The sequence below is a fragment of the Stegostoma tigrinum genome, chromosome 39, assembly GCF_030684315.1.
Source record: "Stegostoma tigrinum isolate sSteTig4 chromosome 39, sSteTig4.hap1, whole genome shotgun sequence".
NCBI classification, from domain to species: Eukaryota; Metazoa; Chordata; class Chondrichthyes; order Orectolobiformes; family Stegostomatidae; genus Stegostoma; species Stegostoma tigrinum.
Window position 1 is genome coordinate 15,828,174 of NC_081392.1, and position 25,044 is coordinate 15,853,217.

At 53.8% G+C, this 25,044-nt stretch overlaps 1 protein-coding gene across 3 annotated transcripts in view; it reads left to right on the forward strand.

The window, feature by feature from the left end:
• Positions 1-25,044, forward strand: part of dpf1 (double PHD fingers 1) — a 127,142-nt gene that overhangs the window by 43,507 nt on the left and 58,591 nt on the right. For all 3 annotated transcript variants that reach the window (XM_048522543.2, XM_059640954.1, XM_048522544.2), the window contains exons 3-5: positions 9,480-9,587; positions 19,441-19,568; positions 22,709-22,798. In XM_048522543.2, the coding sequence (XP_048378500.1) occupies positions 9,480-9,587; positions 19,441-19,568; positions 22,709-22,798 (326 nt within the window). The remainder of the gene's footprint in view (positions 1-9,479; positions 9,588-19,440; positions 19,569-22,708; positions 22,799-25,044) is intronic.

Genomic DNA, 25,044 nt, shown 5'->3' on the forward strand with positions numbered 1-25,044 from the left:
CGCTCCCCTCCAGCAGTGTCAGCGAACGCTCCCCTCCCGCTGTGTCAGCGAGCGCTCCCCTCCCGCACTGTCAGCGTGTGCCCCCCTCCCGCAGTGTCAGCGAGCGCTCCCCTCCCGCAGTGTCAGCGAGCGCTCCCCTCCCGCGGTATCAGCAAGTGCTCCCCTCCCACAGTGTCAGCGAGCACTCCCCTCCCACAATGTCAGCGAGTGCTCCCCTCCAGCAGTGTCAGCGAGTGCCCCCCCTCCCGCAGTGTCAGCGAGCGCCCCCCCTCCCGCAATGTCAGCGAACGCTCCCCTCCAGCAGTGTCAGCGAACGCTCCCCTCCCACTGTATCAGCAAATGCTCCCCTCCCGCAGTATCAGCAAGTGCCCCCCTCCTGCAGGATCAGCGAGTGCTCCCCTCCTGCAGTATCATCGAGGGCCCCCCCGCCCGCAGTGTCAGCGAGCTCTCCCCTCCCGCAGTGTCAGCGAGCGCCCCACTCCCGCAGTGTCAGGGAGTGCTCCCCGCGGCAGTATCAGGGAGTGCTCCCCTCCCGCAGTTTCAGCGAGCGCCCCCCCCCGCCCGCAGAGTCAGCGAGCTATCCCCTCCCGCAGTGTCAGCCAGTGCTCCCCTCCCGCAGTGTCAGCGAGCGCCCCCCTCCCGCAGTGTCAGCGAGCGCCCCGCTCCCACAGTGTCAGCGAGCACTCCCTTGCCGCAGTATCAGGGAGTGCCCCCCTCCCTCAGTAACAGTGAGTGCTCCCCTCCCGCAGTGTCAGCGAGCGCCCCCCTCCCGCAGTGTCAGCGTGTGACCTCCTCCCACATTGTCAGCGCGTGCTCCCCTCCCGCAGTGTCAGCGAGCGCTCCCCTCCCGCAGTGTCAGCGAGCGCTCCCCTCCCGCACTGTCAGCGTGTGACGCCCTCCCGCAGTGTCAGCGAGTGTCCCCCCCTGGCATTGTCAGCGCATGCTCCCCTCCTGCAGTATCAGCGGGTTCTCCCCTCCCACATTATTGAGGAATCCCATCCTGTCGTACTAGTGAGGACTCCCCTCCCGCAGTATCAACGATTGCTCCCCTCCCGCAGTATCAGCGAGTGCTGCCCTCCCGCAGTATCAGCGAGTGCTCCCCTCCGGCAGTATCAGCGAGTGCTCCCCTCCTGCAGGATCAGCGGGTTCTCCCTTCCCACATTATTGAGGAATCCCATCCTGTCGTACTAGTGAGGACTCCCCTCCCGCAGTATCAACGATTGCTCCCCTCCCGCAGTATCAGCGAGTGCTGCCCTCCCGCAGTATCAGCGAGTGCTCCCCTCCGGCAGTATCAGCGAGTGCTCCCCTCCTGCAGGATCAGCGAGTGCTCCCCTCCTGCAGGATCAGCGAGTGCTCCCCTCCTGCAGTATCAGCGAGTGCCCCCCTCCTGCAGGATCAGCGAGTGCTCCCCTCCCACTGTATCAGCAAATGCTCCCCTCCCGCAGTGTCAGCGAGCGCTTCCCTCCCGCGGTATCAGCAAATGCTCCCCTCCCGCAGTATCAGCGAGTGCCCCCCTCCTGCAGGATCAGCGAGTGCTCCCCTCCTGCAGTATCATCGAGGGCCCCCCCGCCCGCAGTGTCAGCGAGCTCTCCCCTCCCGCAGTGTCAGCGAGCGCCCCACTCCCGCAGTGTCAGGGAGCGCTCCCCGCGGCAGTATCAGGGAGTGCTCCCCTCCCGCAGTTTCAGCGAGCGCCCCCCCCGCCCGCAGAGTCAGCGAGCTATCCCCTCCCGCAGTGTCAGCCAGTGCTCCCCTCCCGCAGTGTCAGCCAGTGCTCCCCTCCCGCAGTGTCAGCGAGCGCCCCCCTCCCGCAGTGTCAGCGAGCGCCCCGCTCCCACAGTGTCAGCGAGCACTCCCTTGCCGCAGTATCAGGGAGTGCCCCCCTCCCTCAGTAACAGCGAGTGCTCCCCTCCCGCAGTGTCAGCGAGCGCCCCCCTCCCGCAGTGTCAGCGTGTGACCTCCTCCCGCATTGTCAGCGCGTGCTCCCCTCCCGCAGTGTCAGGGAGCGCTCCCCTGCCGCAGTGTCAGCGAGTGCTACCCTCCCGCAGTGTCAGCGAGCGCTCCCCTCCCGCAGTGTCAGCGAGTGCTACCCTCCCGCTGTGTCAGCGAGCGCTCCCCTCCCGCAGTGTCAGCGAGCGCTCCCCTCCCGCAGTGTCAGCGAGCGCTCCCCTTCCGCACTGTCAGCGTGTGACCCCCTCCCGCAGTGTCAGCGAGTGTCCCCCCCCGGCATTGTCAGCGCATGCTCCCCTCCTGCAGTATCAGCGGGTTCTCCCCTCCCACATTATTGAGGAATCCCATCCTGTCGTACTAGTGAGGACTCCCCTCCCGCAGTATCAGCGATTGCTCCCCTCCCGCAGTATCAGCGAGTGCTGCCCTCCCGCAGTATCAGCGAGTGCTCCCCTCCTGCAGTATCAGCGGGTTCTCCCCTCCCACAGTATTGAGGAATCCCATCCTGTCGTACCAGTGAGGACTCCCCTCCCGCAGTATCAACGATTGCTCCCCTCCCACAGTGTCAGCGAGCACTCCCCTCCCGCAATGTCAGCGAACGCTCTCCTCCAGCAGTGTCAGCGAACGCTCCCCTCCCGCTGTGTCAGCGAGCGCTCCCCTCCCGCACTGTCAGCGTGTGCCCCCCTCCCGCAGTGTCAGCGAGTGCCCCCCTCCCGCAGTGTCAGCGAGCGCCCCCCGGCAATGTCAGCGAGCGCCCCCCTCACACAGTTTCACCGAATGCTCCCCTCCCGCTGTGTCAGCGAGCGCTCCCCTCCCGCAGTGTCAGCGTGTGCCCCCCTCCCGCAGTGTCAGCGAGTGCTCCCCTCCCACAGTATCAGCGAGTGCCCCCGCCCGCAGTTTCAGCGAACACCCACCTCGCGCAGTGTCAGCGAGCGCTCCCCTCCCGCAGTATCAGCAAGTGCTCCCCTCCCACAGTGTCAGCGAGCACTCCCCTCCCACAGTGTCAGCGAGCACTCCCCTCCCGCAATGTCAGCGAGTGCTCCCCTCCTGCAGTGTCAGCGAGTGCAGCCCTCCCGCAGTGTCAGCGAGCGCTCCCCTCCCGCGGTATCAGCAAGTGCTCCCCTCCCACAGTGTCAGCGAGCACTCCCCTCCCGCAATGTCAGCAAGTGCTCACCTCCTGCAGTGTCAGCGAGTGCAGCCCTCCCGCAGTGTCAGCGAGCGCTCCCCTCCCGCACTGTCAGCGTGTGACCCCTCTCGCAGTGTCAGCGAGTGTCCCCCCGCCCCGGATTGTAAGCGCATGCTCCCCTCCTGCAGTATCAGCGGGTTCTCCCCTCCCACAGTATTGAGGAATCCCATCCTGTTGTACCAGTGAGGACTCCCTTCCCGCAGTATCAGCGATTGCTCCCCTCCCGCAGTATTAGCGATTGCTCCCCTCCCGCAGTGTCAGCGAGCGCCCCACTCGCGCAGTATCAGCGAGTGCCCCCCTCCCGCAGTGTCAGCGAGCGCTCCCCTGACGCAGTATCAGCGCGCGCTCCCCTCCGGCAGTGACAGCGAGCGCTCCCCTCACGCAGTATCAGCGAGCGCTCCCCTCCCGCAGTGTCAGGGAGGGCCCCCCTCCCGCAGTTCCACGAGCGACCCCTCCCGCAGTGTCAGCGAGTGCCCCCCTCCTGCAGTGTCATCCTGTGCCCCCCTCCCGCAGTGTCTGCGAGGACTCCCCTCCCGCAGTATCAGCAAATGCTCCCCTCCCGCAGTATCAGCAAATGCTCCCCTCCTGCAGGGTCAGCGAGTGCTCCCCTCACGCAGTATCAGCAAATGCTCCCCTCCCGCAGTATCAGCGAGTGCCCCCCCTCCTGCAGAATCAGCGAGTGCTCCCCTCCTGCAGTATCAGCGAGTGCTCCCCTCCGGCAGTATCAGCGAGTGCTCCCCTCCGGCAGTATCAGCGAGTGCTCCGCTCCTGCAGGATCAGCGAGTGCTCCCCTCCTGCAGTATCAGCGAGTGCTCCCCTCCGGCAATATCAGCGAGCGCTCCCCTCCCGCAGTGTCAGCGAGCGCTCCCCTCCCGCTGTGTCAGCAAGCGCTCCCCTCCCGCACTGTCAGCGTGTGACCCCCTCCCGCAGTGTCAGCGAGTGTCCCCCCCCCGCATTGTCAGCGCATCCTCCCCTCCTCCAGTATCAGCGGGTTCTCACTTCCCACATTATTGAGGAATCCCATCCTGTCGTACTAGTGAGGACTCCCCTCCCGCAGTATCAACGATTGGTCCCCTCCCGCAGTATCAGCGAGTGCTGCCCTCCCGCAGTATCAGCGAGTGCTCCCCTCCGGCAGTATCAGCGAGTGCTCCCCTCCTGCAGGATCAGCGAGTGCTCCCCTCCTGCAGTATCAGCGAATGCTCCCCTCCTGCAGGATCAGCGAGTGCTCCCCTCCGGCAGTATCAGCGAGTGCCCCCCTCCTGCAGGATCAGCGAGTGCTCCCCTCCCACTGTATCAGCAAATGCTCCCCTCCCGCAGTGTCAGCGAGCGCTCCCCTCCCGCGGTATCAGCAAGTGCTCCCCTCCCACAGTGTCAGCGAGCACTCCCCTCCCACAATGTCAGCGAGTGCTCCCCTCCAGCAGTGTCAGCGAGTGCCCCCCCTCCCGCAGTGTCAGCGAGCGCCCCCCCTCCCGCAATGTCAATGAACGCTCCCCTCCAGCAGTGTCAGCGAACGCTCCCCTCCCGCTGTGTCAGCGAGCGCTCCCCTCCCGCACTGTCAGCGTGTGCCCCCCTCTCGCAGTGTCAGCGAGCGCTCCCCTCCCGCACTGTCAGCGAGCGCTCCCCTCCCGCGGTATCAGCAAGTGCTCCCCTCCCACAGTGTCAGCGAGCACTCCCCTCCCACAGTGTCAGCGAGTGCTCCCCTCCCGCAGTGTCAGCGAGCGCCCCCCCTCCCGCAGTGTCAGCGAGCGCCCCCCCTCCCGCAATGTCAGCGAACGCTCCCCTCCAGCAGTGTCAGCGAACGCTCCCCTCCCACTGTATCAGCAAATGCTCCCCTCCCGCAGTATCAGCGAGTGCCCCCCTCCTGCAGGATCAGCGAGTGCTCCCCTCCTGCAGTATCATCGAGGGCCCCCCCGCCCGCAGTGTCAGCGAGCTCTCCCCTCCCGCAGTGTCAGCGAGCGCCCCACTCCCGCAGTGTCAGGGAGCGCTCCCCGCGGCAGTATCAGGGAGTGCTCCCCTCCCGCAGTTTCAGCGAGCGCCCCCCCTCCCGCAGTGTCAGCGAGCGCCCCCCCTCCCGCAATGTCAGCGAACGCTCCCCTCCAGCAGTGTCAGCGAACGCTCCCCTCCCACTGTATCAGCAAATGCTCCCCTCCCGCAGTATCAGCGAGTGCCCCCCTCCTGCAGGATCAGCGAGTGCTCCCCTCCTGCAGTATCATCGAGGGCCCCCCCGCCCGCAGTGTCAGCGAGCTCTCCCCTCCCGCAGTGTCAGCGAGCGCCCCACTCCCGCAGTGTCAGGGAGCGCTCCCCGCGGCAGTATCAGGGAGTGCTCCCCTCCCGCAGTTTCAGCGAGCGCCCCCCCCGCCCGCAGAGTCAGCGAGCTATCCCCTCCCGCAGTGTCAGCCAGTGCTCCCCTCCCGCAGTGTCAGCGAGCGCCCCCCTCCCGCAGTGTCAGCGAGCGCCCCGCTCCCACAGTGTCAGCGAGCACTCCCTTGCCGCAGTATCAAGGAGTGCCCCCCTCCCTCAGTAACAGCGAGTGCTCCCCTCCCGCAGTGTCAGCGAGCGCCCCCCTCCCGCAGTGTCAGCGTGTGACCTCCTCCCACATTGTCAGCGCGTGCTCCCCTCCCACAGTGTCAGGGAGCGCTCCCCTCCCGCAGTGTCAGCGAGTGCTACCCTCCCGCTGTGTCAGCGAGCGCTCCCCTCCCGCAGTGTCAGCGAGCGCTCCCCTCCCGCACTGTCAGCGTGTGACGCCCTCCCGCAGTGTCAGCGAGTGTCCCCCCCCGGCATTGTCAGCGCATGCTCCCCTCCTGCAGTATCAGCGGGTTCTCCCCTCCCACATTATTGAGGAATCCCATCCTGTCGTACTAGTGAGGACTCCCCTCCCGCAGTATCAACGATTGCTCCCCTCCCGCAGTATCAACGATTGCTCCCCTCCCGCAGTATCAGCGAGTGCTGCCCTCCCGCAGTATCAGCGAGTGCTCCCCTCCCGCAGTGTCTGCGAGGACTCCCCTCCTGCTGTATCAATGAGGACACCCCTCCCACAGTGTCAGCGAGCGCTCCCCTCCCGCAGTGTCAGCGAGCGGCCCCTCCCGCAATGTCAGCGAGTGCCCCTGCTCCCGCAATGTCAGCGAGCGCTCCCCTCCCGCAGTGTCAGCGAGCGGCCCCTCCCGCAATGTCAGCGAGTGCCCCTGCTCCCGCAATGTCAGCGAGCGCTCCCCTCCCGCAGTGTCAGCGAGCGCTCCCCTCCCGCAGTGTCAGCGAGCGCTCCCCTCCCGCACTGTCAGCGTGTGACCCCCTCCCGCAGTGTCAGCGAGTGTCCCACGCTACCCGGATTGTCAGCGCATGCTCCCCTCCTGCAGTATCAGCGGGTTCTCCCCTCCCACAGTCTTGAGGAATCCCATTCTGTTGTACCAGTGAGGACTCCCCTCGCGCAGTGTCAGCGATTGCTCCCCTCCCGCAGTATCAGCGAGTGCTCCCCTCCCACCGTATTAGCGAGTGCCCCCCTCCCGCAGTATCAGCGCGTGCCCCCCTCCCGCAGTATCAGCGCGTGCTCCCCTCCCGCAGTAACAGTGAGTGCCCCCCTCCTGCAGTGTCAGCGAGCGCTCCCCCTCCTGCAGTATCAGCGAGCGCTCCCCTCCCGCAGTATTAGCGAGTGCTCCCCTCCCGCAGTAACAGTGAGTACTCCCCTCCCGCAGTGTCAGCGAGCGCCCCTCTCGCACACTATCAGCGAGCGCCCCCCCCCTCCCCGCAATGTCAGCAAGTGCCCCCCTCCCGCAGTGTCAGCGAACGCTCCCCTCCCGCAGTATCAGCGAGTGCTCACCTCCCGCATTGTCAGCGAGCGCCCCACTCCCACAGTGTCAGCGAGCGCTCCCCTGCCGCAGTATCAGGGAGTGCCCCCCTCCCGCAGTATCAGCGAGTGGTCCCCTCCTGCAGTATCAGCGAGTGCCCCCCTCCTGCAGGATCAGCGAGTGCCCCCCTCCTGCAGGATCAGCGAGTGCTCCCCTCCTGCAGGATCAGCGAGTGCTCCCCTCCTGCAGTATCAGCGAGTGCCCCCCTCCTGCAGGATCAGCGAGTGCTCCCCTCCCGCAGTATCAGCGTGTGCCCCCTTCCCACAGTATCGGCGAGTGCTCCCTTCCCACAGTATCGGCGAGTGCTCCCCTCCCACAGTATCAGCGAGTGCCCCCCTCCTGCAGTATCAGCGAGTGCTCCCCTCCCGCAGTATCGGCGAGTGCCCCCCTCCCACAGTATCGGAGAGGACTCCCTGACGCAGTGTCAGTGATGGGAGGTTTAGGACAGAGATGAGGAATTACTTCTCTCGAAGGGCCGTGAGTCTGTGGATGCTAGGACACTGAACAAGTTGAAAGAGGAGACAGACAGACAGATTTTTGAATCAGTGATGGGTTGAAAGGTTATGGAGAGCGGGCAGGAAAGTGGTGTTGAGGCCGAGATGAGATTAGCAGTGATAGTATGAAATGCTGAAGCAGGTGGGGCAGAATGGTCCCGGTTCTTATGTTCTTAGCCCAGGCATTTATTATCCCGTCCGGCAATTCCGCTGACCCTCTCCTCAGCCTATAGTAGTCAGGCCCTCGCTGCAACAAATACTTGATCCACACACATGAGGAAGCTTCAGAGAGACAGCGACCTACAGCGGTTTCTGTTGTCATGCTGTTTCTTGGTATGAGGGGTGGCAATGGTCTAGTGGTATTATCACTGGGCTGTTAATCCAGAGACCCAGATAACATTCTGCGGACCTGGGTTCGAGTCCTGCCGCAGAAGGTGGTGGAATTTGAATTCAATAAAATATTTGGAATTAAGAATCTAATGATTGTCGATTGTCAGGCAAAACCCATCTGGTTCACTGGTGCCCTTCAGGGAAGGAAACTGCCATCCTTACCTGGTTTGGGCCTACATGTGACTCCAGACCCACAGTTGTGCGGTTGACACTGAACTGGGCAATTAGGGATGGCCAATAAATGCTGTCTAGCCAGCAATGCCCTCATCCCAGGAATGAATAAAGAAAAAATACCATGGGACGGGGGGTGTTGAGTATATTGTACTCATTGGCTGTTTAGGACCAGAGATTTAGAGTTTATAAGGAGATGTGGTCTCACTCAAACAGAGACGATTCTTGAAGGGGACATGTCAGGATCAGCACTAAGAGGTAGCTGCCCCCTGAGCGGGTACCTAGAGCCAGTTTGTGAGGGCCTGGACATGTTGGATGGAGATAACGGGGGGGAATTTCTACATTCAGATGATCTGTGGACCTTTCAAATTCTCTGCCTCCAATTGTAAGGATATTGTGACACTGAACCTCCAGTGAGCACCTGAGGGAGTGCCACACTGTCAGAGGGCCTTGGGGATAGGGATGGATGGAGGGGCTGGGGCAGCAGGCAATAAGGGGAGGGAGGAGATGGGGAGAGGGGCTGGGAGAGGAGTCAGGGGCTTGGTGAGGGATGGGGTGGGGAGTGGGGCTGGTGGTGTGGAAGAGCTGGGAGTGAGGGCAGGGGTTTGGTGGGGGAGATGGGGAGAGTGGCTGGGTGGGGGTAGAAGGGCTGGGAGAGAGGGCAGGGGTTTGGTGGGGGAGATGGGGAGAGGGGCTGGGCGGGGATAGAAAGGCTGGGAGAGAAGCCTGGGGTTTAGTGTGGGAGATTGGGAGAGGGGCTGGGGGTGTGGAAGGGCTGGGAGAAAGCGCAGGTGTTTGGTGGGGGAGACAGGGAAAGGGGCTGGGCGGGGTTAGAAGGGCTGGAAGAGAGCGCAGGGGTTTGGTGGGGGAGATGGGGAGAGTAGCTGTGGGGGTTAGAAGGGCTGGGAGAGAGGGCAGGGGTTTGGTGGGGGAGACGGGGAGAGGGGCAGGGGGCGATAGAAAGGCTGGAAGAGAGCGCAGGGGTTTGGTGGGGGAGATGGGGAGAGTAGCTGTGGGGGTTAGAAGGGCTGGGAGAGAGGGCAGGGGTTTGGTGGGGGAGACGGGGAGAGGGGCAGGGGGCGATAGAAAGGCTGGGAGAGAGGGCAGGGGTTTGGTGGGGGAGACGGGGAGTGAGGCTGGGGGCGATAGAAAGGCTGGGAGAGAGGGCAGGGGTTTGGTGGGGGAGAAGAGGAGTGAGGCTGGGGCAGGGGCCTAGGCAGGGGTTGGGGGAAACACTTTCTTCCCCATCAAAGAGAATGGGGAGAATGCAGGAGCAGGGGGCTGAGTTAGATGATCAGCCACAAACATATTGAAGAGGGTAGCAGGCTCGAAGGGCCAAATGGCCTACTTCTCTCATTGTCTCCGTTTTCATGTTTTTCTAATTGCTCACCAGAAACCTGTTCATTCTGAAATATCTAACCTTCAGTTGGCTTGTATGCCTGATTCCTGTAGGATTGGCCCCGGGACAGTTGTACACCTACCCAGCTCGATGCTGGCGGAAGAAGAGACGCTTAAATATCCTGGAAGACCCAAGGCTGAGACCCTGTGAGATTAAACTTGGTAAGAGAGAGACTTTTGCTCTTGGATCTCTTCCCGAATCCAGGCGGAGTGTGGGGAATGATTTAATTTAATGTGTAATGTGTTTATGAGCATTTTCTGTGTTTTTTTCCCTCTCCCTATCAGACATGGAACCAGTTTGTGAGCTTCCAGTCAGGCCCCCATTGAGCCTGAGCCTGTTGCTAGGCACCCCCTCCAGCCCAGTAAGATTTTTACAACACATGTTGTCAAATAATCACAAATGGTCTTCTCTTGTACAACAATATTACTATATTAAGAATTTTGTGGGATGCACACTCTTGTTGCCATGATTTTTAGTGATGTGTTTTTGCCAGTGCTTACTGTTGTAAATTGCTATGTCAACAGTCATGGTGTAATTGCAGTCATTGGCCGTTAAATTTCCGGAAGCTTCTCAGGTCTGTCACCCTCTGTGAATTTATGAAGAGGACACAAAGGTTCAGATAGGTTCAGTGACCGGGCAATGTTACGGCAAATCAAGTATGATGTGAAAGTATGAAATTGTCCATTTTGGCAGATATAGTTTAACAAAAAGGAAGCTTATTGTGTACCTAGTGACAGATCGGAGGGCTCTGAGGTGCAGGGGTGTTTAGGTGTTCTCGTGCACAAATTACAAGAGGTTAGTCTGCGGGAACCGGAAGTAATTAGGAAATTTCACGGAAAGTTGTCATTTATCGCACAGGGAATTGAAAAGTTGGAGGTTATACTTCAGTTATACAGAGCACTGGTGGGAATACACCTGGAGTATTGTGTACGGCACTGGTTACCTTAATACAAGGGAAGATGTAGAGGTGTTGGAGATAGCTGAGAGAAGGTTTGCCAAGCTATTAGCTGAAGTGAGAGTGTTGTGTGAGGTGGAGAGGTAGAACACACTGGGTTTGTATCCACTGGAGTTTAAAACAATACGAGGCAGTGTGACTGAAACATGTAAAACCCTGAGGGGTCAAAAACAAAGTTGCTGGAAAAGCTCAGCAGGCCTGGCAGCATCCGTGAAGGAAAAAACAGAGTTAATGTTTAACGAAGGTGACCCTTCCTCAGAACTCTGAGCTTTTCTAGCAACTTCAGTTTTTGTTCCTGATTTACAGCGTCCGCAGTTCTCTCGGGGACTTGACATGATGGATGTGGAGAGAATGTTTCTGCCTTTGAGGAATTTAGAACCAGGGGGGCACCATTTCAAAGCCAGGGGTCACTCATTTAAGACGGAGATGAGGTGAGATTTTTTTTCTCTGGGGGGTGTTGGGGAGGTGGGTGATGAGTTTCAGAGCTCTCTTCCTGAAAGGGTGTGGAAGCAGAGCCCTTGAATATTTCCAAGGTGGAGTTAGATACATTCTTGTTGAGGAAAGGGTGAAAGGTGTTCAGGGGTAGACAGGAATGTGGATTTGAGATTACAATCAGATGTGGTACTGAATGACGGAGCAGGTTCGTGCTGCTGAACAGTCTACTCCAGCCCCTAATGTGAGAGCTCATGTGTTGTGTTCTGTATTTAACAAAAAGAGTTGAAAAGCTATGACCAGTTTCCTTGCACACATAATGTGCACCAATGTGCCAATTTGTACAGCAAAGCCTTTGGGTAAGTCAAGGTGGGGCGGCCAGGCAGTGGCAATGTTGTTGGCCTCTCAATCCACAATATTAGATGCATGCTCTGTGGTCGTGGATTCGAGGCACTCAATGATGGATGGTGAAATTTGAATTCAAATTGATAAAATCTGGTATTAAAGGTTAGTCTAATGATGACCATGCAGTCAGTCGTCATAAAAAAAATCCCATCAGGATTACTGTTTCCTTTTAGGGAAGGCAATCTGGCCATCCTTACCCAGTTTGATCTCCATGTGACTCCAGACCCACAGCAATGGGGTTGACTCGTAATTGTGCCCACAAATGGCCAGTTAGACAGCCGTTCAATTCATGGGCATCTAGGGATGGATAACAAATGTTAGTGATATCAGGCTAAGCGAACGTGTGGAGTCAGGAGCATACTTCCATGGGGATTGAGTATCTGTCAGGGTTGTTGTTGAGAGTTAAATCTAAAAATTTATTGCTTTTCTTATGTTCTTTAGTTGACAGTCTCTTGATTTTAGGTGACTAGCACAATAAACAAATAGCAGAAATAAAACATAGGTAATTCATCAACCCAGGTCTCATACTGTGATCTGACTGGTACAGTATGAGCCACCCACTGAGATCAGAACAGGGACAGGGCATTAGAATGGGGGTTACAGTGGAGGGGGAGAACAGAGACTTTTAGGGAGCATAAAGACCAACATTGACAGTTGGGTTGAATGGCGGGTTAAGCCATACAGTGCAGATAAGGCCAACAAGAGGTGAGGCCACATTGGATCTGGTACTGGGTAATGAATCAGGCCAGGTGTTAGATTTGGAGGTAGGTGAGCACTTTGGTGATAGTGACCACAATTTGGTTAGGTTTACTTTAGCGATGGAAAGGGATAGGTGTATACTGGAGGGCAAGAGTTATAGCTGGGGGAAAGGCAATTATGAGGCGATTAGGCAAGATTTAGGATGCACAGGATGGGAAAGGAAATGACAGGGGCTGGGCACAATTGAAATGTGGAGCTTGTTCAAGGAACAGCAACTGCGTGTCCTTGATAAGTATGTACCTGTCAGGCAGGGAGGAAGTGGTCGAGCGAGGGTTTATTAAGGAAGTTGAATCTCCTGTCAAGAGGAAGAAGGAGGCTTATGTAAAGATGAGGCGTGAAGGCTCAGTTAGGGCGCTTGAGAGTTAGCCAGGAAGGATCTAAAGAGAGAGCTAGGAGCCAGGAGAGGACATGAGAAGTCTTTGGCAGGTAAGATCAAGGAAAACCCTAAAGCTTTCTATAGGTATGTCAGGAATAAAAGAATGACTAGAGTAAGATTAGGGCCAGTCACGGACAGTAGTGGGAAGTTGTGCGTGGAGTCCAAAGAAATAAGAGACACACTAAATGAATATTTTTCGTCAGTATTCACACAGGAAAAAGATAATGTTGTCAAGGACAGTACTGAGATACAGGTTGTTAGACTAGACGGGATTGAGATCCATAAGGAGAAGGTGTTAGCAATTCTGGAAAGTGTGAAAATAGATAAGTCCCTGGGCTGGATGGGATGTATCCTAGGATTCCCTGGGAAGCTAGGGAGGAGATTGCAGAGCCTTTGGCTTTGATCTTTATGTCGCCATTGTCTACAGGAATAGTGCCAGAAGATTGGAGGATAGCAAATGTTGTCCCTTGTTCAAGACGGGGAGTAGAGACAACCCTGATAATCACAGACCAGTGAGCCTTACTTGGTTGTGGGTAAAGTGTTGGAGAGGATTATAAGAGATAGGATTTATAATCATCTAGAAAGGAATAATTTGATGAGGGATGGTCAACACAGTTTTGTGAAGGGTAGGTCGAGCCTCACAAACCTTATGGAGTTCTTTGAGAAGGTGACCAAACAGGTGGATGAAGGTAAAGCGGTTGATGTGGTGTATATGGATTTCAGTAAAGCGTTCGATAAGGTTCCCCACGATAGGCTATTGTACAAAATGCGGAGGAATGGGATTGAAGGTGATTTAGCGGTTTGGATCAGAAATTGGCTAGTTGGAAGAAGACAGAGGGTGGCGGTTGATGGAAAATGTTCATCCTGGAGTTCAGTTACTAGTGGTGTACCGCAAGGATCTGTTTTGGAGCCACTGCTGTTTGTCGTTTTTGTAAATGACCTGGATGAGGGCGTAGAAGGATGGGTTAGTAAATTTGCAGATGACACTAAAGTCGGTGGAGTTGTGGATATTGTGGAATGATTTTGCAGGTTACAGAGTGACATAGATAACCTGCAGAGATGGGCTGAGAGGTGGCAAATGGAGTTTAATGCGGAAAAGTGTGAGGTGATTCACTTTGGAAGGAGTAACAGGAATACAGAGTACTGGGCTAATGGTAAGATTCTTGGTAGTGTGGATGAGCAGAGGGATCTCGGTGTCCATGCGCATAGATCCCTGAAAGTTTCCACCCAGGTTGATAGGGTTGTTAAGAAGGCGTGCGGTGTGTTAGGTTTATTGGTAGAGGGATGGAGTTTCGGAGCCATGAGGCCATGTTGCAGCTGTACAAAACTCTGACGCGGCCGCACTTGGAGTATTGTGTACAGTTCTGGTCGCCACATTATAGGAAGGATGTGGAAGCGTTGGAAAGGGTGCAGAGGAGATTTACCAGGGTGTTGCCTGGTACAGAGGGAAGGTCTTATGAGGAAAGGCTGAGGGACTTGAGGCTGTTTTTGTTAGAGAGAAGAGGTTAAGAGGCGACTTAATAGAGACATAGAAGATGATCAGGGGATTAGACAGGGTGGACAGTGAGAGCCTTTTTCCTCAGATGGTGACGGCTAGCACGAGGGGACATAGCTTTAAATTGAGGGGTGAAAGATATAGGACAGATGTCAGAGGTAGATTCTTTACTCAGAGAGTAGTAAGGGCGTGGAATGCCCTGCCTGCAACAGTAGGAGACTTGCCAACTTAAAGGGCATTTAAATGGTCATTGGATAAACATATGGATGATAATGGAATAGTGTAGGTTAGATGGGATTCAGATTGGTTTCACAGGTCGATGCAACATCGAGGGCCGAAGGGCCTGTACTGTGCTGTAGTGTTCTATGTCCTTTGGTCCAACCAGTCCATACTGACCAGTTTTCCCAAACTAAACTAGCCTCTCTCGCCTGCATTTGGCCCATATCCGTCTAATCCTTTTCTATTTGTGTACTTGCCCAAATGTCCTTTAAATGTTGTAATTATGCTCACCATTAGCACTTCCTCTGGCAGGTCATTCCACGTACAAACCAGCCTCTGTGTGAAAAAGTTGCCTCTCAGGCCTCTTTTCCACTCGTCTTAAAATTAGTTTCAAACTTGCCTACCCCTCCAGTTCCGGTAACATCCTTGTAAATCTTTTCTGCACCCGTTCCAGTTTAATAATATCCTTCCTATAGGAGGGCAACCAGAACTATACATAATTATTCCAAAGCTGGCCTCACCATGTCTTCAACCTGACGTCCCAACCTCTATAGTCAACGGCGAAGGTAGTTACGCTAAGCACCCTCTTAACCACCCTGTCTATATGTGACACAACTTCCAAGGAACTATGTACCTGAACGCCTAGGTCTCTCTGTTTGACAACACTCCCCAGGGCCCTACTGAAATGCAATGTGAAATAGGCTCTGTGTCTTTTCAGATCCTCCAGCAGTTACACCAACATTAACAAGAGTCGAGTGGTTTAGCAAAATCGTTACCAGATCCATTTGATTGATGAGGCGTCTAATCTTCCGATCAGTGTTTCACTCTCTAATTGATCAGCTCTCTGTTCTCTGGAAATCCAGCGACTTGTCAGAATTGTGTGCTTATCACCCCTTTAAGAATCACACATTGGTCATGATGAATTTCCCTCCTGTCCTCCGGGACCTGGCTAATAACCCATCGACCATTTAATTAACAGGGAGTGAATTAGCAGCTCATCCCCTCTGACTGATGGCAAGTTGGAAGTTCACTGTTAAAGGTGAAGGTGGTCAGGGCTGACCCTGTTTGAGGAGCTGTTTGTGCTCAGTAACAAGGCTCTAGGCTGAATATGAGACAGTAAGAACTGCAGATGCTGGAGTCTGAGATAACTCAGTGTGGAGCTGGAGGAACACAGCAGGTCAGGCAGCATCAGAGGAGCAGGAAGGCTGACATTTCGGGTCGGGACCCTTGTTCAGAAAGACCCTTCTTCTGTAGAAGGTTCCTGACCCGAAAGGTCCGTTTCCCTGCTCTTCTGAGGCTGCCTGGCCTGCTGTGTTCCTCCAGCTCCACACTTTGTTATCTTCGTGAAAATGTCCCTCAGGTCCCTTTTAAAATCTTTCTTGTCTCACCTTAAAATTATGCCATCTGGTTTTGAACTCCCCAACCCTAGAGAAAAGACCTTGTTATTCACCTTATCTATGCCCCTCCTGATTTTATAACCCCCTGATAAGGATTCTCTCAAAGATTTCACTCACATTCTTACCTCAAATGCCTGTCCTACGTAGGAAACAGTCAAACTTCAGTCATGGGACGAGGCGAGCATTTACTACCTCTCCCTATTTGCCCTTGAGAAGGAGCAGGAGGAGGTGGCCATTCAGCTCTTTGAGCCTGCTCTGCTATTCACCTGCATCAAGGCTGTTTATCTATTTCAACTCCACATTCCTGCACTATCCCACGATCCCTAGAAACCTATGGATCTCTGCCTTACATATTGAATGAATGAGCTTCCCTGGTCTAGAACTTCCTGGAATTCCACCCCCCCAACTCCTCTGAAGGAAAAAATTTCTCCTCATCTCCGAAAATGGCCGACTCCTTATCCTGAGACTGTGTCCTCTGTTTTAGATGCCCACAGCCAGAGGGAAAAATCCTTCCTGCATCTACACTGTGAAGAGGCATGGTGGCTCGATGGTTAGCACTGCTGCTTCACAGCACAGGCACTCGGGTTCGATTCCAGCCTCAGGCAACTGTCTTTGCATTGTTCTCCCCGTGTCTGCGTGGGCTTCGTCTGGGTGTTCCAATTTCCCACCATTGTCCAAAGGTGTGTGTAGGTGAGGGTGGATTAGCCATGGGAAATGCAGGGTCCTAGGGATGGGGGGGGCTGCTGTGCAGAGGGTTGCTGTGGGCTGAATGGCCTGCTTCCACACTGCAGTGAATCTGTGAATCCTTGCAGCTCATGTACCAGCACCAACAGAGAGTTGCACAGGCTCTTCAACTGTGGCAGCTTTACCTTTCTGCCTTAGAGTGTGACCAACCTCAGATCATTTTAGCAAGAATCACCAGGAGTATTCTCCAGCAATGCTCCCCCACTCCCTCAGGATCATGAAGCCCTTCAGCTCCAGGCATCAGTCACAAACCAGGCCTGACCGCTGGAGCTGCAGTCCCTCTGTCCATGACACTGCACCCAGAACAATCCCTGCCATCTCTTCCTTCCAACACTGCACTTCTCTCAGCCCTACCTCGCTGACTAGACTTGGTGCTCTATCAGAAAGGTGCTAGCTAAAGTGAAGTCGCCATGGTCCCACGGCCTCATTAGAGAGAGAGATGGCTAGTGGTGGTTTAACCTGAGGGTCACTATGCCTCAAGCGAGGCGGGAGGGGGGAGAGGTTGAAGAAAGAGAGTCCTTCATGGTGACCACAGCCCATGTGGGAATTGAACTCAAGTCATCGGTGTCACTCTGCACCACAAACCAGCTGTCCAGCTAACTGAGCTAACCAGCCCACACCATAGGGAGGCTGCTCGACCCAATGGAATGGATCATGGGATAGTGCAGGGATGTGGAGTTGAAGTAGGCAAACAGTCCTGATGCTGGTGAATAGCAGTGCAGGCTGGAAGGGCTGAATGGCCACCTTCTGCTCCTTCTCAAGGGCAAATAGGGAGAGGTAGTAAATGCTCACCTTGTTCAGGCTGACCCACCCTGCCAGCGTTTACAGGACCACCCCCTCTCCACAGCTCTGGGTTCCTGCAGCCTGTATCGATGACAGTGGTCTACAGTCTATGCACTGTGTGTCTTTGCAAAGCCAACAAACCGTCAGTTGCCGCCTCCCTCTGGTGACCTGCCAGCGTTCACACCATTCTCCCACCCCCCCAACACATTCCATAGCAACATGCCCTCTACTACCATTCCCACACCTCATTTTCACATGCATCCCCCGTGCCTGGGGACCCCTAAACTCCTCACCCAGGAGTAAGTCAGTCATTTTTTTTCTATTCATTTTTTGTGGGAAGTCGGTGACTCTGATTGGGTCAGCATTTCTTGCCCATCCCGAGTTGCCCTTGAGAAGGTGGGGGTGAGCTGCCTTCTTGAATCGCTGCAGTCCATGTGCTGTGGGTTGACCCACAATGCCCTTAGGGAGGGAGTTCCAGGATTTTGACCCAGCGACAGTGAAGGAACAGGGCGATATATTTCCAAGTCAGGATGGTGAGCGGTTTGGCGGGTAACTTGCAGGGGGTGATGTTCCCATGTATCTGCTGCCCCTTGTCCTTCTAGATGGAATTGGCTATGGGTTTGGAAGGTGCTGTCTGAGGATCTTTGGTGAATCTCTGCAGTGCATCTTGTAGATGGTACACACTGCTGCGACTGAATGTCGGTGGTGGAGGGAGTGGGATGTTTGTGGATGTGGTGCCAATCAAGCGGCTGCTTTGTCCTGGATGGTGTCGAGCTTCTTGAGTGTTGTTGGGGCTGCCCCCATCCAGGGCAAGTGGGGAGTATCCCATCCCACTCCTGACTTGTACCTTGTAGATGGTGGACAGGCTTTGGGGAGTCAGGGGGTGATAATTCAACGCAGTATTCCCAGCTTCTGAGCTGCTCTTGGTCGTGCTGATGATGGGTCAGGCTTGGGCGGGGGGAGCACAGGGGCTGGTGGGAGCTTCCTCTTTTTTATTCAGTGGGCATCACTGGTAAATCCAGCTTTTGTGCCCCTACCCCAGAACAACCGAGCAGCTGGGGCCGTTCAGAGTTAATCCCATTGCTGTGGTTCTGGGGTCATGTTAAGGCCTGACCAGGTAGAGATGGCAGATTTCCTTCCCGAAAGCAAATTACTGAACCAGAAATGGTTTTTAATATCAATCGATGATAGTTTTGTTGTCATGTCACTGGGCGTAGCCATCAATTCCAAAATTGTTTCATAAACTAAATTTAAATTCTCCCATCAGTTGGATTTGAACTCATGTCTCCAAGGAAATAGCCAATACCAAGGGAGCATTCAACAACTACAACAGAAAGAGAAGTTGCTGGAAAAGCTCAGCAGGTCTGGCAGCATCTGTGAAGAAAGAAACAGAGTTAACTTTGCTCATCCCCCTTTGGTCACCGGGCCCGAAACATTAACTCTTTTTTTTCTTCACAGATGCTGCCAGACCTGCTGAGCTTTTCCAGCAATTTTGTTTTTGTTCCTGATTTACAGCATCCGCAGTTCTTTCGATTTTGACAAGGGGGCATAACTGTAAAGTGAAATCCAGGAGGTTTTGAGGGATATAGAGGAAAAATGTTTTCAGCCAGAAGGTGATGAGGCCTGGAATGCACCGACAGGGAGGGACAGTGCTCTGAGAGCTTGTGACGTCAATAAGCCTGTTGGACTATAACCTGGTGTTGTGTGATTTCTGGCCTTGCCCAGCACCTCCACGTCATGGCAACCTTTAAAAAGTACTTTGATGAGCACTTTAGATGTCATCACACTCAAGGCTACAGGCCTAGTGCAGGGAAGTGGGACTAGTATAGATAGTTTGGCAGAACAGGCTTTGTTTTACCTTTATTCATTGATGGGATGAGGGTATTGCTGCCCAGGCAGCATTTATTGCCCATCCCTAATTGCCCAGAGGGCAGTTAAGAGTCACCCACATTGCTGTGGGTCTGGAGTCACATGTAGGCCAGACCAGGTAAGGATGGCAGTTTCCTTCCCTAAAGGACATTACTGAACCAGATCAGTTGTTCCTGACAATCGACAATGGATTCATGATCATCATCAAACTCTTAATTCCACATATTTTATTGAATTCAAATTCCACCATCTGCCGTGGCAGGATTCGAACCTGGATCACCAGATCATTACCTGGGTCTCTGGATTAACAGTCCAACAATAGTGCCACTAGGCCATTGCCTTCTCCTGATTGTCTTGATGCGCTGAAGGACCTCTTGTGTGACCCTGTGATCAGCCCAATGACCGTATCGTTACATCCTCTTTTCCTGAATTTTTTCCCATAATTTAAGGGGCCCACCTCATTTCCGTGGTGATTTTTACGGTAACGCCCAACCGCGGTGGGCACCCGGAGGTTAAGATGAGGCCAGGGGTCATTGGCGTGGCGACCAAATGCTGTTGTTTCTTGCGTATCTCTGCTCAGATACCGAGGTGGCCCTGAAGAAGGAGGGCCTGCTGCCTGAGGGCCCGGCCTTGGAAGCCCTGCTGTGCGCAGATGCGGCAGAGAAGAAGGCGGAGATGAAAGACGAGGAGAGCATCAGCGAATGTCAGGTAAAGTCCCAGAGGATAACTCTCTCGTTCGAGTTTAACCAGTGGGTCACCATGCTGTGGGAATTGAGCCCACACCTCTGGCTTCTCTCTGCCCAACTGTGACTGTTGCGCAGGTGGCTGCTGCCTTGCATGTCAGCCTGGTTTCCCAAAGGGCAACACGGGCTTGACACTTTTCCTGGGGTTCTTTGAGGATGTAACCAGCAGGTGGATGATAATGGGGATTTGGTGTATGTGGTATGTCGAGACTTCCAGAAGGCATTTGACAAGGTGCTGCATGAAAGACTGACCCAGAAAGTTAGATCCCGGAGGGGTTAATGGCAGAGTATTGGCTCGGACAGAGGATTGGCTGACTGACAGAAAACAGAGGGGCCAGGGTAAATGAGTCAGAAATAATGGGAAGTGCAGATGCTGGAGAATCCAAGATAACAAAGTCTGAAGGACTCATTTACGCTGGATGAACACAGCAGGCCAAGCAGCATTTCAGGAGCACAAAAGCTGACGTTTCGGGCCTAGACCCTTCATCAGAGAGAGAGATGGGGAGAGGGTTCTGGAATAAATAGGGAGAGAGGGGGAGGCGGACTGAAGATGGAGAGAAAAGAAGATAGGTGGAGAGGAGAGTATAGGTGGGGCGGTAGGGAGGGGATAGGTCAGCCCAGGGAAGATTTTCAGGTCAAGGAAGTGGGATGAGGTTAGTAGGTAGGAAATGGAGGTGCGGCTTGAGGTGGGAGGAAGGGACAGGTTAGAGGAAGAACAGGTTCAGGAGGTGGGGACACGCTCGGCTGGTTTTGGGATGCAGTGGGGGGAGGGGACGAACTGGGCTGGTTTTGGGATGCGGTGGGGGAAGGGGAGATTTTGAAGCTTGTGAAGTCCACATTGATACCATTGGGCTGCATGGTTCCCAAGCGGAATATCAGTTGCTGTTCCTGCAACCTTCGGGTGGCATCATTGTGGCACTGCAGGAGGCCCATGATGGACATGTCGTCTGAGGAATGGGAGGGGGAGTGGAAATGGTTTGCGACTGGGAGGTGCAGTTGTTTATTGCGAACCGAGCGGAGGTGTTCTGCAAAGCAGTCCCCAAGCCTCCGCTTGGTTTCCCCAATGTAGAGGAAGCTCATCCCAAAACCAGCCCAGCCTGCCCCCGCCTCCCTAACCTGTTCTTCCTCTCACCTATCCCTTCCTCCCACCTCAAGCCGCACCTCCATTTCCTACCTACTAACCTCATCCCACCTCCTTGACCTGTCCGTCTTCCCTGGACTGACCTATCCCCTCCCTAACTCTCCACCTATAGTCTCCTCTCCACCTATCTTCTTTTCTCTCCATCTTCAGTCCGCCTCCCCCTCTCTCCCTATTTATTCCAGAACCCTCACCCCATACCCCTCTCTGATGAAGGGTCTAGGCCCAAAACGTCAGCTTTTGTGCTCCTGAGATGCTCGTTGGCCTGCTGTGTTCATCCAGCGTAAATGAGTCCTTCTCTGGATGGTGAACTGTGACTGGTGGGCTGTCACAAGGGGTCAGTTCTCGGACCTACATGAATGATCTGCAAACAAGGACGGTGTATGAAGTATTGGCGAAGATCAGTAGCTCAGGTTGTGGGTGAGGTTGTCAACTTGCTTGCTGAGCTGGCTTGTTTTTGTTCAGACGTTTCGGTGACATCAGCGGAGCCTCCAATGAAGCGATGTTGTTCTACACTGTTTAGACACACACAGGAATTCCTACAGGCATGGTTCTCCACTCATACTTCAATCAACAAACACGTAGAATTTGACCCTCTATATGAACCCATACAGATCAAAACCAGAAATGACTGTACTCACCATTACGGACCGGATAGTATAAATTCTGAGTGGAGTAGAATAACATCGCGTCATCGGAGGCTGTACTGATGATGTTACCTGGCATGGTGACGAAATGTCTGAGCAAAAACAAGCCAGCTCAGCGAGCAAGTCAACAAACTCAGGGACAGTGTAACATAGTAAAATTCACGGATGATACTAAAATTAGGTGGGAAATGATGCTGTGATGAGGAGATAAAGCGTTTACAGATGGATATCGTTAGGCTAGGAGAATGGGCAAGAATCTGACAGATAGAGTTTAGTGTGGATAGGTGCGAAGTTGCCCATTTTGGCCAGAAAGAAAGGGCAAATTATTATTTAAATGGGGAGCAGATTCAAAGTGCTTCAGTGCAGAGGGATCTAGGTGTCCTTCAGTCATAGAAAGTGGGGGCTTGGAGGTGCAGCGTATAGTTAGAAAAGCAAATGGTATCCTGGCATTTATTGCGAAAGGGCTGGATTGTAAAAGTAAAGAAATGTCGTTACAGTCATACAGGCTGATGGTGAGGCTGCATCTGGAATATTGTGCCCAGTTCTGGCCTCCTTACTTGAGAAGGTTTGTGGTGGCACTGGAGGCAATTCAAAGGAAGTTCACCAAATTGATTCCAGGGATGAAGGGGCCGTTGTATAAGGAGCAGTTAAATAGTTTGGGCTTGTACTCGCTGAAGTTCAGAAGAATGGAGGACATATTGAGGTATGCAAAATGCTAAAGAGGATTGATAAAGTGGATGCTGAGCAGACATTTCCCCTTGTGGGACAATCCCGAGCAAGAGATCACGGACATAGAGTGAGATGGGGGTTAAGTTCAAAACTGAGATGGGGAGAAACTATTTTTCTGAGGGTTGTTAATCTGTGGAACTCCAGAGCACAGGGGAGGCAGAATCAATCAACAGATTCAAGAAAGAAATTGAGATATTCCTGCTGGAAAGCGGGATAAAGGGTGATGGGGAGCAGGCAGGAGAGTGGAGTTGAGACCAGGATAAGATCAGCCATGATCATGTTAAATAGCAAACTGGGTTTGAAAGGTTGAATTGCCTACTCCCGCTGTTAGTTCCAACCCAATGGCCAAGCAGTATCCAATTATCTGCTTTGCCATTGGCTGTGTGAGCATGTCGGGGGAGGGGAGGGTGAAATGGGAGCTGGGCCTTGGGATGATTGACACGTTGCAGTTCAGCCAATGGTAAAGCCTGGGGTGGGGCTCAGCTGCTGGTTGGTTGAGGGAGAGTAATTGCATGATCGTACCCTCCCTGCGGTTCACCCAATCAGAATTGGCCAAGCCAACGCCAACCTTAAACCTCTCGTTTCTTGCAGAGGATCTTAGCGAGTGACTTCCCTCATGAGATTGAGGCTGAAGACCTGGAGGAAGACACGCCAAAGCGGAAAAATAAAACCAAAGGAAGGGTGAGTTGTTCGGGGTTTCTTTATTGTCTCAATGTTGTGTGAGTTGAAGGGAAGGATGAGAAGGATGAATTAAAGGGTTGGGAGCGGCAAATCCTATTGATGTGTCATGTGGCCAAAACAAAAGCACATGAATTCCATTGGCATTTTGAGTGGGTGCACAAGCGGAGGGAGTGTTGAGGTTCAGCTGGAAACTTTGACACCAGTTTGAGGGGGCAAATGGTATCACATCTGCCGAGGAATGGGCAAAGAACAGGACAAGTGAGGCTAATCAGAGAACACTTTCAAAGAGCCAGCACAGACATCATGGTCCGAATAACCTCCTTCTGTGCTGTACCTTTCCAAAACACGTGTAAGGTGACACGTCAAGGCTTCAGATCACACAGTTGCAGAACAATAGGCTGAAGGAGGCCATTCAGCTTCACATGGGATCACGGTGGCTCAGTGGTTAGCACCTGTAGCCTCACAGCACCAGGGACCCAGGTTCAATTCCAGCCTCGGGTGCCGTCTCTGTGGAGTTCGCACGTTCTCCCCGTGACTGCGTGGGTTTCCTCCAGGCGCTCCAGTTTCCTGTCACAGTCTAAAGATGTGCAGGCCAGGTGGATTGGCCACAGGAAATAGCCTGTATTGTTCAGAGGTGTGTGGGTTATGGGAGATGGGGCTGGGTGGGATGCTCTGAGGGTCGGTGTGGACTTGTTGGGCCAAAGGGCCTGTTTCCACACTGTAGGGATTCTATGATACATAGAACATTACAGTGCAGTACAGCCCCTTGGCCTTTGATGTTGTGCTGACCTGTGAAACCACTCTGAAGCCCGTCTAATCTACACTATTCCATTATCATCCATATGTTTATCCAATGACCATTTAAATGCCCTTAAACTTGGCGAGTCTACTACTGTTGCAGGCAGGACATCCCACGCCCTTACGACTCTCTGAGTAAAGAACCTACCTCTGACATCTGTTCTATATCTATCACCCCTCAATTTAAAGCTATGTCCCCTCGTGCTAGCCATCACCATCTGAGGAAAAAGGCTCTCAATGTCCTCCCTATCTAATCCTCTGATCATCTTGTATGTCTCTATTAAATCACCTCTTAACCTTCTCTCTAATGAAAACAGCCTCAAATCCCTCAGCTTTTCCTCATAAGACCTTCCCTCCAGACCAGGCAACATCCTGGTAAATCTCCTCTGCACCCTTTCCAACGCTTCCACATCCTTCTTATAATGCGGTGACCAGAACTGTACGCAATACTCCAAGTGTGGCCGCACCAGAGTTTTGTACAGCTGCAGCATAACCTCATGGCTCTGAAACTCGGTCCCTCTACCAATAAAACCTAACACACCGTAAGATTCTTAACAACCCAATCAACCTGGGTGGAAACTTTCAGGGATCTATGCACATAGACACCGAGATCCCTCTGCTCATCCGCACTACCAAGAATCTTACCATTAGCCCAGTACTCTGTATTCCTGTTACTCCTTCCAAAGTGAATCACCTCACACTTTTCCGCATTAAATTCCATTTGCCATGTCTCAGCCCAGCTCTGCAGCTTATCTATGTCCCTGTGTAACCTGTAACATCCTTCCACACTATCCACAACTCCATGTCTGTACTGGTGCCCTGGAAGATCTATCCAGTTAGTCGCTGCCCAGAGGCCTATGCGAATGCTTTGGGGACATGGGTTCAAATCCCACCATAGGACTGGTAGAATTTAAATTCAACTAATTATCTAGAATTCAACGCTAGTGTGAGTGTTAGGCTCTGTGACAATGATCATCGATTGTTGTAAAAACCCATCGGGTTCACTAATGGCCCTTTAGGTAAGGAAACTGCCATCCTTACCTGGTCTGGCCTACATGTGACTCCAGGCCCACAGCCATGGGGTTGAGTTTTAATTGCCCTGAATGATGACCCTTGCAAGCTTTGCAGTTCAAGGGATGGAGCAGCCAATGACCAGGGACACCCCCATGAAATTAAAATTACAGGAAAGTCCCACTCCTCTCTGCCTTGTCCCCCACTCCTGTGAGACTTTATCCGAAAATTCCCGCATTGGATCTGCTTTAAGTCAGTGCGTCCCAGATCGCAGCAAACTTGTTGTGTCAACTGGTAATTCCCCTTCACTCAGTTCTGCCCATAGTGTTGTCTCCTCGGGTTACCAATCTAAAATCTACAGCGGTGCCCTTGTATATTAAATCCTTTCATGGTCTTTGAAGAGACTAAATTGTGAAGTTCTTTTTGACTATTCATTC